The following is a 15,716-nucleotide window of genomic DNA, read 5'->3' on the forward strand; positions in this document are numbered from 1 at the left end:
CCAGCGAGAGCGAGTCTTCAGAGCCTCGCAGCCGGCTCAGCAAATGAGAAACCGGGACAGAGGCCCCCTTGCCCCCGGGAGGAAGTACACACCCCTCCCCACGGGAGAGGCCACGCAGCGAGCCTTAGACTGCTGACCCCCCACCCCGAGTGCCTGGCGCCCCAGGGCCGCCCCCCGGGGACCTCGGTCGGTGCGCAGCTGTGGCCCCTTCCAGGGCCTGATCGGCGTGCCCCTGGCGTAAAATTTCGTAAAAAGTCAGTGTTCAAAAATGCAGCGCTTTTTAAAGACAATGAAAATTAACCAATTGCAAAAAAAAAAAAAAAAAAAAAATCCATGAACAAAATATTAAATTCTAAATAGAGACAGGATCCTCGCGGTGCCGAGCCGAGCCGACCCATTTTGCAGTCCGAGGGAAAAGGAAGATCCCCCTACTCGACCCGGGCAAAGGGGGATTCGCGGCGCAGCGGGAGGGGAGCGCGGGTGGTAGGCCTCGGAAGTGGAGGTCCCCTCCCGAGACCCGGTAGGGGAGTGGAGGGGGCCCTGGGGGCCCGGAGGTGAGAGCTCCAGGGAGCCGCTCTGCCAGCAACAAAGGCCGAGCGGAAGGCCGAGTTGGGGGCGGGAAGGCCCCCGCGGGTTCCGCGGCCTTCGCTGCCGGGGTCGTGTTTCCAGGAGGGACCCGGAATGGAAGACTCGACTCCGCTGCTACCGGGGCCGCGAGCGAGTCCTGCAGTACTCACCCCCCCGCCCCCCGCCCCCCGCCTCGGTGGTTAATTCTCACTAACAAGATTTGGCAAGATGTCGGGCGAATAATCTTTGGCTTCTGTCGTGTCCCCACCGCGGCGCGCACATACCCCCTGCCAAAAGCGGCCTCTGGGAAATTAAATGCCTAAGTAAAACTGGGGGCGGGAAGAAGGCTACAGGACCTGGAAAGAGGGATGGAATCGCCCTCAGAACTTACTAAATCCTTTACGCGTCAGGTTCTCAGGGTCTAGCTTCGCACCCCACTGTAGACCCTAATTGTCATTTCCTGAGAAAACAATTCACATGTATGCCAGATGGGGTGAGGACTTTTCCAAAAGCCCAGAACGTCGGGTTTTCCCCCCAAACCGGGATTCAATGAGGATCTTCAGGAAGCGTGGACGGGAGGGGCACCCCTGCCTTCCTCCGTAGGAACAACATTCCGACAATTAATGCCGCCCTCTGGGTCGTAAAGCAACAAACCCAACACCTCGCTATCACCGGGCTTCGGGGCAGGAGGGCATTTCCCTTTCATCTTGTACGTTGGGGCTTGCCCGCGTTCCTCGGGAAGCTATAAGGCTGATTTAATGGCGGGAGATGAAACTCGATCGCGCTAATGCATAAGCTAACGTCTGAGGAGTCGCGCCGAGAAAACGACCGGCCAGGCGGAACGCACTCCGTAAGCCCGGGCCGTGCCCGCTGGGCAGCGGGGCAACGTGGCCCCCTCCACTCCGGCGCGCCGGAGGAGCCCTGCGAGGCTGCGAAGGGGGAAGCACGGAGGCAAAAAGGAACGAAACCTCCAAACCGAGCCCCGGCCTCCGTGAGGCCGGCTTCCTGGCTGGCCGCTCTCCGCACGCCGAACGCCGCACCGCCGCGGCGGGGTGGACTGGCTGCACGGCGACTAGTGTCGCGCGGGCCGCGCGCCGCGGAGGCCGGGGACTGCCCGCCGAGCGCGACCGCCGCCGCCGCGCTCCATTCACAAAGTCCCGGCGCTGCCGCTCGCCTGCCGGTCGGAGGCCGCCTCCCTCTTCCTCTAGGTCTCGGTTTTATGAATGGGCCTGACGGCGAGCGCCGAGCGCCCTGTTTACTCCGCTCTTTGTGACGTCGCGTTCCCATGACTGGGCGCCAGCGGCCCTCACTCCATTCACGCGCAAGGGAGGGGGCGGAGGGAGCCGGGATGGGGCGGGGAGCCGGCGCGCGGGGAGGGCGCGGGGCCCGGAATGGCAAGAGGCGGGGCCTCGGGAGGTAGTAATGAATCTGCTCCCTCCCGGGGGAGAGCGGAGGAGCATTAATACGTCTATAAGCCGAGGAGGAAACTCTGGCTGGGGCAGTGCGCGGAGCTCCGGCTGCTGGTGGGGAGCGGCGGCCGGGACGGCAGCGCCGGTGGCGGCTACGGCGGGAGCAGCACAACGGACCAGATACAATAGAGGCCACAACAGAAGGGGGCCCGTGCTCCTCGCCCGTAAACACACTCCCCTCCACCGCCACCTCCCCCTCGGCAGCGCGCGCGGTGCTGCCGGGTGCCCGAGGCCGCTCGGACTGCTATGTAACGGCGAGACTGCGGGAGGAAGGGGACCGGGGAGAAGAGGTCCGCCCGCGGGAGGCCGTGGGGGCCAAGTCTGCGGCCACTTCTGCACGCGCTTCCCTTAGCCCCCGCTCGCCCCTTCCTGCAGCCCAGCCGGCCCAGGTGTGCCTCGCCTCCTCGCGTGCCCGGCGACCATGGTGACGGTGGAGGAGCTGCGGGAGATGGACTGCAGCGTGCTCAAAAGGCTGATGAACCGGGAGGAGAACGGCGGCGGCGCGGGCGGCAGCGGCGGCCACGGCACCCTGGGGCTGCTGAGCGGCGGCAAGTGCCTGCTGCTGGACTGCAGACCGTTCCTGGCGCACAGCGCGGGCTACATCCGAGGCTCGGTCAACGTGCGCTGCAACACCATCGTGCGGCGGCGGGCCAAGGGCTCTGTGAGCCTGGAGCAGATCCTGCCCGCCGAGGAGGAGGTGCGCGCCCGCCTGCGCTCCGGTCTCTACTCGGCGGTCATCGTCTACGACGAGCGCAGCCCGCGCGCCGAGAGCCTCCGCGAAGACAGCACCGTGTCGCTGGTAGTGCGGGCGCTGCGCCGCAACGCCGAGCGCACCGACATCTGCCTGCTTAAAGGTAAACTCGGGCGCCGGGGCGCGAGCCGGAGGGGAGATGTAGCGGGGCTCGGCGGCCTGCGCCTTAGTGGGCAGGGGAAGAAGTGCCCGGAGGGATTCGTGGCCGCGAGGATCCCCGCGCGCTGCTTTGTGCGCGCCGGTGTGCAGGGGGTTGCAAGGTTTCTGTGCGTTTGCGTGCAAGTGCGAGCGCGCCCGCAGTCCTCAGAGACGGTGAGGGTGCGTTTCCTCTGTCACCTGCAAGTCCGTACTCTTCGGAGCTTCTGCGTTTATTTACACTCACTGACCGTCGGGCCTCTTAGGCGAAGCGACTCCACTGCGTTGCCCACCTATAGTCCCGGGGGGTGCTCCCAGTGCCACTGTGCGGGCGGGGACAGGTCAGGCCTGTTGGCTTGGCGTGCCCGGGCCCTGCGCCGAGTCCCGAGAATCCTAGAGGTGGGGAAGAGGGTGAAGGGTGAGCGCCGAAGTGGGAACGGCTCCGTAAACGCAGGAAGGCAGCTCGGGTTGCGCACATTGTGTGGAGCTGTGTCTCGTCCCCTGCTGCCCGACTCCGCGCTCCGCCTGGAAGGTGGCCAACTTCTCCCGCCTCGGGCTAGACCCCAGCTCCGGGAGCAGGGGGGCGGGAGGACCGAGTATCCGGGGAGCGCGCGATGGGACGGCGCCCCTTCAACCCAGGCCGCGGAGACGTCGTACGACCTTTTGTTCAGACCCGCTTCTCGACGCTCTGTTGGCGGCGCGTGCCTGCTTTAAGTGAACCGTGGCGCAGCTCTTCGGGGACGCGAGTTCTTGTCAAATCTGGAAGTCAGAAACCCCCAAAGGACCGCGTGCTAAGTGACCGGAGGGACGGTGCGCCGGCCGCACCTGCCCGGCCTGGAGGAGCCGCGGCCCTTGGCGGTCCCCGCGCGGGGCGGCGGGGGGGGCGGGGGGCGCAGGACCAGCTGTGGGTAGGGGCGCCCCTGCCGCGCTGCGCCCCTGCCTCCCACCGCCGCATTCCGCGCATTCTTTCGCCGGCGTCCGGTCCCGGCCTCCGAACCCGCGAGGCGTTTCAGACCCCGGCCTTCAAAGAGCCGCTCCTTTCCCTGCAGGCGCCCTTCGCCTCCTCCCTCCTTTCCTTTTCCCTCCGGACCTGCTCACCCGAGAGGAAGGGAGGTGGTGGCGGGAGGAGGGGCGGAAACCTCTCCCCGCCGCCCTTTCCAAAAAGCACAACAACCTCACTCAGTGCCGGCGAGCGGGGCTCGCCCCTGTCGAACAGCGGGGGGCTTTGTTCTCGCCAGTTGTTTCCTGGCCATTTGACCTGTCAGCTGCTGGGGAAATGCTGCTGTTGACCTTTGGTTGAACTACTAAGGCGATTTTGCTGATTTTTCTCTTTCTATGAGGGCTGCCTTTTGCACCGCCGAGGGAGCCTAATCCTCCTCTCTTCTCCCCCAAGCGCTTTAAGAGAAAGTGCAGGGAAGGGGTTGCACCGGACGACCGGCGCTGAGCCCGGGACCCGGCGGCCTCGCCTGCCTGGTGGCCGAGCAGTGCCCGGGAGCCCCCGGCGGACGCACGGCCAGCCTCCTCCCGCGCCAGTGTGGGGGGCGAGGCTGTGGAGCACGGCGCCCTCCCCTCCCCACCGCTGGCGTTCGTGGCAACGGGGAGAGAAATTTCTCCGGGGCGATGGGCCCGTCCAGGGGCACGGGCTGGCCGGGGCGTTCTCCGTGCCGCGCTGCGCTGGACTCCCCTCCCGATTTAGAGCCCAAACCTGCGCCTGCCTTCGCGGGCCTCTGAAGCCGGGGCCCTTCTGGAGGTCGTGCAGACCCACGTGGAGTCTGGGTGCGTTTTGTTTTGTTTTCCTTCCTGGAAGAAATCCGGAGGGGATCGCCCTAGAGCAGCAGCTCGGGGACCTCGGCCCCTGGGCTTCCGGGCGCGAGGACACCTAAGCCCCGGGGAGGGAAGGCGTATTTTTAAGGTTTCCTTCTCCGGCTCGTGGCACCTCCCTGGTCCCGCGGGGAGAGCCCAGAACCGGATCCGTCCGGAAGAGCCGCGCCGCCGACTCGCCGCGAGGCTCGAGGCTCATGCTCGGGGTAAGACCGGAGCCTCTGGGTACAATGACAGCCCCCTCGTAGGACAGGAGCCTCGGGGGAAAAGGACCGTCCCCTGGCCGTTAGCGAGGTCCCTGGCCAAAGGAAAAGGAGTCTTCTAGGGTCTGACCTGGTGTGGCAGGGAGGGCGACGCCAGGTTTCTCCAAGTCCACATCCTCGAGCGTCCAGGCTTGGGCAGCAGGTAGAACCAATGCCTCTGCAGGACCAGGCCCGGGGAGTAGCCAGGAAAGGTTTCGCTGTGTCTTCTAAGCAAAAGGAGTCTGCCTTTGGGAGCAGTCGCCTCAAATTCAGAGGGCTGGGTGGGTGGTGGTGGTGGTGGTGAGGGGCTAGGTCTGCAGTGATGGTAGAAGGTCTGCCAGGCTAACAGGGGCATATTCTATGTAACCCAGCTTCTTCTCATACATGTGCTAAGGAGAGGAAGCTTCGACACCGTTCCTCTTCCTCCTCTTGGCCCTCTAATGAAAAGGCATCCCTAGTGAGGCCAGGAACACCCGGAAAGTGTCTTCTCGCACCCGGCTGGGAGAAGAAAGCAAGCCTCCTAAGTTCTGGTGTAGAAAATATGGGTTCGTGGGAGGGCACTCTGGGGGCAGAGAACTAAAGGGAAGCACTGGTGAGCAGGAGAAAAGCCCCTTAGATTATCTTTAGTAAATGCCCTAATGGGTTAGGGGTTGGCTGATATGGTTCCCATCAGAGTTGCTCATTTCAATTTTCATGTAATGGGACTGTGTGTAGGTCTCATTTGGTGAGTGTGGAGTAAAAGTGGTCAGAGGTTAAGCCAGAGGAAGACCCGAGTGTTGGTCTCTGCCAACCTGTGGGGACAGAAACGCAGCAGAATATTTTCAGAAGTTATATTATACACCCCAGCCGAAGGCTCTCTAGTTCTACCAACTAATGGTACTTCAAAATCTGTTTTCTCTTTCTGCCATTTGGAAGGACAGTGGTTGCTCATGGCTGGTAGTTAACTAATAGCACATGCAAGAACTCACAGTTGTTTTTTTTTTTTTTTTTAAAGATTTTATTTATTCATTTGAGAGGGAATGAGATAGAGCATGAGAGGGAGGAGGGTCAGAGGGAGAAGCAGACTCCCCGCCGAGCAGGGAGCCCGATGCGGGACCCGATCCCGGGACTCCAGGATCATGACCTGAGCCGAAGGCAGTCGCTTAACCAACTGAGCCACCCAGGCGCCCCAAGAATTCACAGTTTTAAGAGTAAATGTTACTTGGGCGCCTGGGTGGCTCAGTTGGTTAAGCGACTGCTTTCGGCTCAGGTATTGATCCTGGAGTCCCTGGATCGAGTCCCGCATCGGGCTCCCTGCTGGGCAGGGAGCCTGCTTCTCCCTCTGACCCTCCCCCCTCTCATGTGCTCTCTCTCTCTCATTCTCTCTGTCTCAAATAAATAAATAAAATCTTTAAAAAAAATGAGTAAGACCATCTCCAAAAAAAAAAGAGTAAATGTTACTTAATATCAATAAAATGTTGCCTCGCCTTTACATTTCCTAATAGTATCCAAGTTTTGCTAAGAGCAATCACGTAAATCCCTACATTTTCTGGTCTTTTTGCTGGTAAAAGATTCCCATCCCCCCCCCCTTTTTTTTCCTTTCTCAGAGCTCTAAGTTTACTTTATTTAAAATCCTGTAAGGCATTTTTAGGGAAAGTTTAGAAATTTCAGCTTTTCAGATTTTATTACAATACACATCTCCTTTGAAGTCCCCATCTCTTTCCTTCGTAAATCCTAGGATTGGGGTTTTAGACCTTGGTCATAACAGAAAGACAAAAAGAGCATTTTCTTACCCTAATAGAAGTCATTCTTTGCCTCTCATACTTCTCAAATAAGTCAGTCTTACGCAGAAGATTTTAGGTATAAAAACACTATTTTACTTTTGTCTAAAATTCATCTCAGCTCATGACTTTTGTCCATTTTTATTTGAGTTCTGATTTAAAAGTTGTCCTGGCGCTGTTTTGAGAAAGGATGATCAACTAGATAGTCTAGCTTCTTCCTCCAGGTTGGAACTCACATATGCTCTAGTCCTAGGGCCTGACTGTACAGATGGTGACGTGACACTTTCTGTACCTAAGTGAGCTTCTCACGCTGGGACCCCAGGCACTGTTCCCTGTAGGAAACAGCCCACAAGGCCAGTGATGGAGTGGGGAGTGCTCAGCCAGCAGCCCTGCTAACTCTGGTAACTGTCTTGTCTCTCTCTGTCCCCAGTTGCCCAGCCCATCCTAATCCCCTCCCTTGCCCCAAGGTCAGTGACATCAAACAGCAAACCCCGGGGGGCATGAGGTTGCACACCTCCTCCACCCAAAGAGAAATGGATGTGCTTTTCTTCTTACAAACATGACACAATGCCCATGACAGCCAAGGCTTGAGAGCATCAGAATTTCACTAAATGGTAGGCCTTAAAGATAATCTCTAACTTCCTGAATGCAGTGCAATTCATTAAAGAATGACAACGAATGAAGCAAACTCACTGCTTTTTGCATCATTTGAACTGGATGCTTCCAACGAGCAAAAGTAACTAAAGATGGGGTGTAGGTACAAATTGAAAGTGAAAACCTGATAGTTATTAAGCCCATCACAGCTCCGTTGGGCTTGTCCTCATAGGCTGAGAGGGGAGGTGGGCTACACAGGACTGAGGGAGGGTGGCTTTTTTTTTTTTTTTTAAGATTTTATTTATTTATTTGAGAGCGAGAGAGAGAGCATGAGCTGGGGAGAGGGGCAGAGGCCAAGGGAGAAGCAGACTAGTTGCTGAGCAGGGAGCCTGGGCCAGGACTCGGTCCCAGGACCCCGGGATCATGACCTAAGCCGAAGGCAGACGCTTCACCGACTCAGCCACCCAGGCGCCCCGAGGGCGGCCTTCTTAAGGAGCCAAGAAATTCCTTTAAAAAATCAGAACATCTGAAACCAGATAGCCAGTTTCCTTACTGGGAGGCAATTGCCGCCTGACAAAGGCAGTTTGACAGGAAGAAAAGTTCACTCTCCAACGGAAGCCAGCGGAACGGAGCAGATAGCCCAGAAGTTCTGGGAGGGAGGACAACCCGGACCCAGCTCCAGTGTGGGCATTAGGTGTCAGCCACCTGGTGCAGGACACACAGGTCTGTGCCTGGGGTCCCAGCGTGAGAAGCTCACTTAGCTACATTTTCAGTACTGCTCAGGATTTACCGGGGCGCTTACTGAGTTAACGCCCACATCAGGGGAAGTATCCTAGAGTATTTTCTAGAACACTTTTATGCACACCGTCCCAGCTCTGTATGGACGTGTGGCCAGTGGGTCGTCCTTTACAGTAAGCTGTGACAGTTGTCTTGCTGTGTGAGTGTGAGAAAAAGAGTGTGGAGTTCAGCTATTCCTCAAGAAAGTTGAGCGGGGGTGGGGTGGGGAGACAGTATTATATTCCTTTTCTCCCTTCTAGCCTCTCAAGTTTCAAAATGAAGATGAGAAAATGAGAACTTTAAGACTAGAAAGTCTATTATTAAGAACACGGGAAAAACGGGTCAAAATAAGTCAGATTATCTGTTGTGGAATTACATTCTGTTGGACACAGAACAGGTGGAAAGTCATTGGTGTATGTGTCATGAAATTGTATTCAGGAGCTCGAAAAGCAGATCTCAGAGACACTTGCTGTCAGTTCATAGTTTGCAAATGAAGTTTGTGACGTTTAGGATCACAGAGTATTGGCACTTAAAGATGATGCAATCTGAAATCCTGACATCACGACCCTGTAGGGACACAGTCACACCTGAAACCAGAGTTCCGAAAAAATTTATTTTATTTAAATAAAATTCATTCTAGAGGTTTCTATTCTGTTATATCCTGTTAATTAAAACGTGCTGGTCATGACTTCTAAGTGACAATCTGTAGTTTGAAAAGCCCTGGGAAGAAGCAGAGTTTGGTGAAATGTCAGGAGTGTCCTGTTCAGATCCTTTCTGGTTTTGCCAGAACATTCTGTGTCTTCAACGTGGTGAAACCAGCAGGCTGTGCCTCCCCCAAGAGAAGGACCACCAGGAAGGCAGAGATGGGCACACAGCAGGGTGGGCTCCTGATTGCCAGACTAGCAGGTGGCTTTGAGGCCAGTGGGCTGAACGCTGGCCCTGCCCTTACTTGGGGGTGGCCCTGCGCCTCAGTTTCCTCTTCTGTAACATCGGGGCCAGTCACCTCAAGGGCTGTTGGTTGGACCCATGTTTGGGAAGAGCCTGGCACACAGTGGGCATTTCCCCTTCATAACAGTGGCTATCATTTTTACTAACATGGCGCTGATGGCCATAGAGGATGGATGCTCTTGTGGGGTGTGGGCGTGGGTGGTTTCCTAACTTGCAGGCTTCTGCCCCTACCACCCTGCCTGCATACTCTTGGCCCACCGTCATTGCCAGTTCTACTCATCCGACACGTCCTGGCCCAGTGCAGCTCATCTGCCTGCAAGAAGGACCTCCTTTGGTGCTGCTCCTTGTAATGGATCCTCTGAAGCTAGTGACAGCTCAGGAGGGAAAAACCCTCTCAATGCTGGCCCTGGCCTGGGATGCTTCAGTCCCTTGGGCTAATCTGCTTCCTCACTTGGTTCCTTTCTGCGTGTTCTTTAAAGATCTGCCAGAGGGAACTGACTTCAGTCATAATGTTTCTGTTCCATTCTAATGCTGTTTCCTCCCACCCTCTCTGCCCTGTTAGGAGAGGTCTGGGGGCTTTAGGGGGGGCATGACAAATGGCCCCCCTCAAGCCTGGTCTGGCCCCGGGTCACCTCTGTCCTGCCCAGTTGGCCGCCTGCCCCCTGCCCACCACGGCCCCCGGAGCCCTCTGTGCTTGCTGCTCTGCTCTCTGCCTGTGGGGTTGGCTGAGGATCCACCCCGAGGCAGCGGATGTCCCCGAGGGGGAAAGGTCCTGGAGCTCAGGGCAATGCCTGCCCTTCTACTGTCCCACGACCAGATCTCAGGACCGTGAGTGGAAAAAAATCAGTAAAGCCCGGGAGGAGAAGGCTGTTCAAAGCCTAGGAAGTTGCCAGTAATGCTGGGTCCCCTTGTAGGTGCCACAAGAGGAAGCCTTCATTATATGTCTCTCCGGGGCCAGGCGCAGAGCATTGGCTCTTCCAAGCGGGGCCTCGAAGGACGCCGCCGGGCCTCGACGGTTCATCGCATTTTACAGATGAGGGAGAGGCTCAGAGAGGGTCCATGACAGCCCTAGGCCGCACAGCTGATGATTTTCCTGGGTAGGAGTCTGAAGGCGCGACCGTCTGGTTCCCTGCCGCGTGCCTTCTCAGCTATGGGAAGAACACGGTGTCAATCACTCTGAGGCCCCTCCCACTTCCGCTGCTGGGGGGGGCGCTCCTCCTCTGTGACCTTGCCGCCTGGCCCTGGCCCCCCCAGGACTCCCCCCCTAGCCCCTACCCCCCACCCCCGGCCCCTGGCCGGTGGGCACTGCTAGTCTGCCTGTCTCGGTGATGCACTTATGGAGGGCACCGCCCAGGCCTTACATTTCTGTGAAAAAAAAAAAAAAAGATGTATATGAATATGAATGAATATATGAATATGAATGTTCCAATTATGAATTGGTATTGAATATATGAATAGCTCCAATTATGGAATATAAACACAGAGATGAGTTAACTTAAAAATCTTCAAATCCTATAGTTGGTGTTCACCAACGGTTTGTTGACTGATCCGTTTCCCTTTCCCCCATCCAAGGGGGAACAGTGAGGGAAGTTGCCCCGAGTCCTGTCTTAGGGGCCGCGGCTCAAGACATTGGCTGGCTCTTCCCCCATCCTCTCTTCACTGCATTTGGGACAGCCATGTTTGTAGCCTCATCGGGAAAAAGGGGTGCTAATGGGCAGCAGGGGTGCCCCTGTGCCGAGATGACTACGCGAAGGCCACCAACGCGCCTGGAACTGCCAGTCCTGGCCCCTCAAGCGGGTTTTTCCTTCCGGGGAGGCTGGTGGCTGTGACTCAGCAGGAGCGAGGCCGGTGAGCAGGGAGATAGCCAGTTCTATCCCAAGGGAGGCAATGGAGGGGAACACAGAAGAGGGGGCGGGCTCAGAGGAAAAACCGTATACTGTGTTTCTGTAAGCCTCCTGATGCGGCGAAGAATCATTTCCCTTCCTCTGCAAAGCAGTATTTTCTAGGGGCAGGGGAGTGGGATTCGGGCAAGTCATTGACTCACTGGCGCATGTCTGCATGTTGGAAGGTTCCCACGAATGGTCCCAGGGCACACTGGCCCCACACCGCTTACACACAGACACTTAGCTGTGCCAGCCACCGACGTGACCGTTGGGTGAACGGGTCCGTTAGAGTGGTTGTTCGGCAACCTGCAGCCTCTCCTGAATTAATTTATGATCCACTGTGGGTCCTACAGAAACTGCAAAATAAAAATACAGGCATGGCCACACGTGGATAGTAGATGCTGAGTTACTCGCCAAGCCAAGTCCCGGCGCTTCCAAGTGAATCAGATACTGGCCAGGCGTCTCTGTCCTCCTGGTTGTCCCCCTGCCCCTCTGCCTACATCTCTGCCCACCCCCAGCCAGCCGGCACCTTTCTGCTCAGCACTAACACTGTTCCAGAGAAGTTGGCCCTTTATCTCTTTTTACTTAAAAGACCTCCCTTCCCCGGAAGACGATCCCACAGATAACCATTCCAGAGCCTAGCAACTCTCAGGGCAGGAAATCCTGCCTTGCCCCAAACCTGTATGTAGCAAGAGGGATTTGTATTTAAGCCCGTTTCCTCTTATTTTGGCCCCTTGTTGATGGAACAGCTGTTCGGGAGGCCGGGCGATTGGCATCTGTTCTGTTGCTGAGATCCAGAAGGGCTGGTGCCAGGGTAATTTTTTTTTTCCTTCTCTCCCACATTCGAGAACCTCTCCAAAGGAAGGGCTGGAGTTGGGGGATGACGGACATCTTGGTAGGTCCCAGGGCCCGGCACCAGGCTGCCTCCCTACTTGTGGGAACCCCCAGTGGCCATCCTGTCTTCCATGCTTTATCATCACCCTCAGGAGCTGATGGGGAAGGTCTCTTCGGCATACCCCCTGCACGTCCTCCTTTCTGTATCTGCATCCCGAACCTGTCTCGTTCCTAAAACTTTCCTTCCAGCCTTCAGGATGAAGTCCCTGCCAAATGAGGCGCGCTCCACAGCCATTATCTCTGGGCCCACAGCGCCACCCGGAGGCCAGTGTAGATCCAGCCAGCCCCAGCTTCGCAGCCATTCTCCTCAGTCTAGGGGTAGGACTCAAGTACTTTCTGGTTTCCTGCTGGCTTAGTGACCCTATTAACCTGACCATATTTCTCTTTTACAGGTGGCTATGAGAGGTTTTCCTCCGAGTACCCAGAATTCTGTTCCAAAACCAAGGCCCTGGCAGCCCTCCCACCGGCTGTGCCCCCCAGCGCTGCCGAATCCTTGGACGTGAACTGCAGCTCCTGTGGAACCCCACTGCACGACCAGGTAGACTCGGGGCCCAGAGCCCGGGAGGAAGTGGCAACGTGGGGGCAAGGGGGCTTATTTTCAGGTTTCTGCTTTTCAGGGGTTTGGGACAGAGTCCCTCAGTTTGGGGAGAATGTAGTGAACCCTGAGTATTGGGGTGGGGTGTTGGGGAGGGTCCATTTGATCCTTGGGATTCTTCCCCCTTCCCTCTTTTTTTTTTTTTTAAGATTTTATTTATTTATTTGAGAGAGAGAGAATGAGAGAGAGAGCACATGAGAGGGGGGAGGGTCAGAGGGAGAAGCAGGCTCCCTGCCGAGCAGGGAGCCCGATGCGGGACTCGATCCCGGGACTCCAGGACCATGACCTGAGCCGAAGGCAGTCGCTCAACCAACTGAGCCACCCAGGCGCCCTCCCCCTTCCCTCTTATTAGCCTCACTCGGAAAAATACAAAGACGTACCTTTCCGACTTAGCCTCTGAAGTTACGTGCGGGCAGGCGAGGATTGCTGAAATCAGAAGTGTGTGACAGGCCACGTAGAAAGCTGAGAGAGCACCCCTCTTTGAAGGCGCGGCCCAGGGACCTGAGGCCACCCCCTCCGTGCACAACCCAGTGTAAATGCCAAGTGGACATAAATGGTCGGCCAGCCCTCCGCTAAGAAAACCAGCTTAAGCTGCTATATTCCTTACGAGGCGACTCTCGCTCTTTCATTAGATGGGGTGAATTTATGGGGTCCAGCAACTCTGCTCCCAGATCCCAGATCATTTTGAATTGATGTGACTCAGAAAATGTCACGAATTAAGCCGACGTTACCTCATATTGCCAAGGCGCCTCCTCTAGCCTGTGAGGCTGACGTAACACCCGTTTTTAGTTGCCACCTGACCACACGCCAGCTAGGTGTAGATGAATGTCGCAGATGGTGTGGCAAGGCCAGCATGGCGTCTGCCTCTTCATGTCTCAGGGCGGAGGCGGGCTGCTTGAACCGGCGGGGGGCCCCACCAGGCTTTACGGGCCCCGCTTCTCTGCTCACAGCAGAGCCGAGTGGAAAGGCCAGAGAAGCCCCCTGGGCCTGTCATTCGCCGGGAGCCCCAGCAGGTGCAGGGGAAAGCTGGGAGGGCTGTGTCCCCAGGCGTTCTCCCCAGGGCTTGTGAGAGCCCACCTCGGGCAGGTTCCCTCTCCCCGTCCGGAGCATCCCAGCCCTTTTCCTGGGTGCCTTACACTCACCATGTCCGGGGGCCTTTGCTTTCCCTTTCTGGCGCAGGGGGGTCCCGTGGAGATCCTTCCCTTCCTCTACCTCGGCAGTGCGTACCACGCTGCCCGGAGAGACATGCTGGATGCCCTGGGGATCTCGGCCCTGCTGAATGTCTCCTCTGACTGCCCGAACCACTTTGAAGGACATTATCAGTACAAGTGCATCCCGGTGGAAGACAACCACAAGGCGGACATCAGCTCCTGGTTCATGGAGGCCATCGAGTACATCGGTAGGTTGGCGCTGCGGTGGACGCCGGCCAGGGCGGGAGGACGGCGGGGAACCCCGAGTCCTCGCCCGCTGGAGGAGGGGCTTGGGGCGCACTGCGTCCAGGTGTACGCCTCTAAGGGAGGCTGGCCGCCTGGATGTCGTGTTGCAGGGGGGATGGGGAGATCGGCTCCCGCTCCCGAGCCGTCAGCCTACCCAGCCAATACCGTTTTCCTTGCCCGGCTCCAGACGTCCAGATGATAGGGCTTTGGGGATGGGGAGGAAGACAAATCAAGGGAGAAGTGGGGTCACTGTTATTGTTTCTGCAAATGGAAATCCTTGGAGGTATGTTGGGATTTAACCGGCTTGAACCCGGGTTTTTCGCAAGCTCAGTGCATTTGCTCGGTGAAGTCTCAAAAATAGCCCGGAAGGGGTGGAACGCTAGAGTCCCTTGCGGTGGGCTTCTCCCCGCCCCCTCCTCACTAGGAACGGGAGTGCCCCTCCTCCAACACGCCTCAGGCGCCCTCCCGCCGCCCCCATTGTCCACACCTGCGGCCGGGCCACCCCCGGGGGGCGGGGGCGCGCAGGGCACTAACCGCGGCGCGCTCTCTGCCCCAGATGCGGTGAAGGACCGCCGCGGCCGGGTGCTGGTTCACTGCCAGGCGGGCATCTCGCGCTCGGCCACCATCTGCCTGGCCTACCTGATGATGAAGAAGCGCGTGAGGCTGGAGGAGGCCTTTGAGTTCGTCAAGCAGCGGCGGAGCATCATCTCGCCCAACTTCAGCTTCATGGGGCAGCTGCTGCAGTTCGAGTCGCAGGTGCTGGCCACGTCCTGCGCCGTGGAGGCCGCCAGCCCCTCCGGGCCCCTGCGGGAGCGGGGCAAGGCCACCCCCACCCCCACGTCGCAGTTTGTCTTCAGCTTCCCGGTGTCGGTGGGCGTGCACGCGGCCCCCAGCAGCCTTCCGTACCTGCACAGCCCCATCACCACCTCCCCGAGCTGCTAGGGCCGCGGGGAGCCCTGACCCGAGCCCGAGCCCGGCCGCCGGCTCCCCGCGGGGCTCTGCGGGGCTCGCGGGGTGCGCAGCGCCCGCAGGGACTGACCGCGCCAGGGCCCGGCGACCAGGCACTCCCCCCACCCGCCCCCCAAATCCCCTCCTCCGGGGCCAGCTAGGATGGCAATAAGGACTTCGAAAACACCTTTCAAGCAGACAAACAAAACACTCCAACCTAGAGCAATAACGGCTGCCTCCGCGGGCAGGGAAGACCTCGGTTTGGTTTGTGTGTCCGTGTTACTTTTCAGATAGGAATTTCTTACCTCATTTTTTTAAGCAGTAAGGCTTGAAGTTATGAAACCCACAGATCCTGGCAAATGTGCCCACCCAGTTTTATTAAGGGGTGCGGGGGTGGGGTGCGGGGGTGAGAAAGGGACAAAAAGAAAAAACAAGTTTGCCAGAAGTGCCTGGTTCTGTGTGCTTCCTTCTTCTTTGTTCTTGGAACAGGTTTTGGTTTTGTTTTTTTAAGAAATCTTACAGGACCTGGTTTTCCTTTCGAAATCACCAACAGGTGGATAATGATGCTTAATAATAAATAAAAGTATTTATTAAGAATTTCCTCAGAGGATGTAAGTGCAAGGAGCCTAGTGACGGTGAATTTAGGATATATTTCCGTCGATGCCCCGCCTCGGAGCCTGATGGCTCGCCAACGTCAAGGCGGTTAGGAACTGGACCGTGTGTCCCAGGTCCGGAGCAGGTAGCCTGAGGGTCCGTGGGCACTGGTTGTCACTGAGAAGCAGGCAGCGTGGGGTGGCAGGAGGAAGAAGGGAAGGCCTGCTTTCTGATTCCTTTTGAAGCTGGTTCCTGGGTACAGGGAACACGAAAGCGGCTCTAGGTCTCCATGATAGAGCCTT

The 15,716-nt window shown here is 57.6% G+C and overlaps 1 protein-coding gene across 1 annotated transcript in view; it reads left to right on the forward strand.

The window, feature by feature from the left end:
* Positions 1 to 1,976: 1,976 nt before the first annotated feature.
* Positions 1,977 to 15,716, forward strand: part of DUSP4 (dual specificity phosphatase 4) — a 16,608-nt gene continuing 2,868 nt past the window's right edge. Inside the window, exons 1-4 of the mRNA XM_035004107.1 lie at positions 1,977 to 2,890; positions 12,234 to 12,379; positions 13,616 to 13,835; positions 14,429 to 15,697. Of these exons, the coding sequence (XP_034859998.1) occupies positions 2,458 to 2,890; positions 12,234 to 12,379; positions 13,616 to 13,835; positions 14,429 to 14,814 (1,185 nt within the window). The 5' untranslated portion in view covers positions 1,977 to 2,457 and the 3' untranslated portion in view covers positions 14,815 to 15,697. The remainder of the gene's footprint in view (positions 2,891 to 12,233; positions 12,380 to 13,615; positions 13,836 to 14,428; positions 15,698 to 15,716) is intronic.

This window comes from Mirounga leonina, unplaced genomic scaffold (genome assembly GCF_011800145.1).
Source record: "Mirounga leonina isolate KUSES-001 unplaced genomic scaffold, KU_Mleo_1.0 Mir_128, whole genome shotgun sequence".
Taxonomy (NCBI): Eukaryota; Metazoa; Chordata; class Mammalia; order Carnivora; family Phocidae; genus Mirounga; species Mirounga leonina.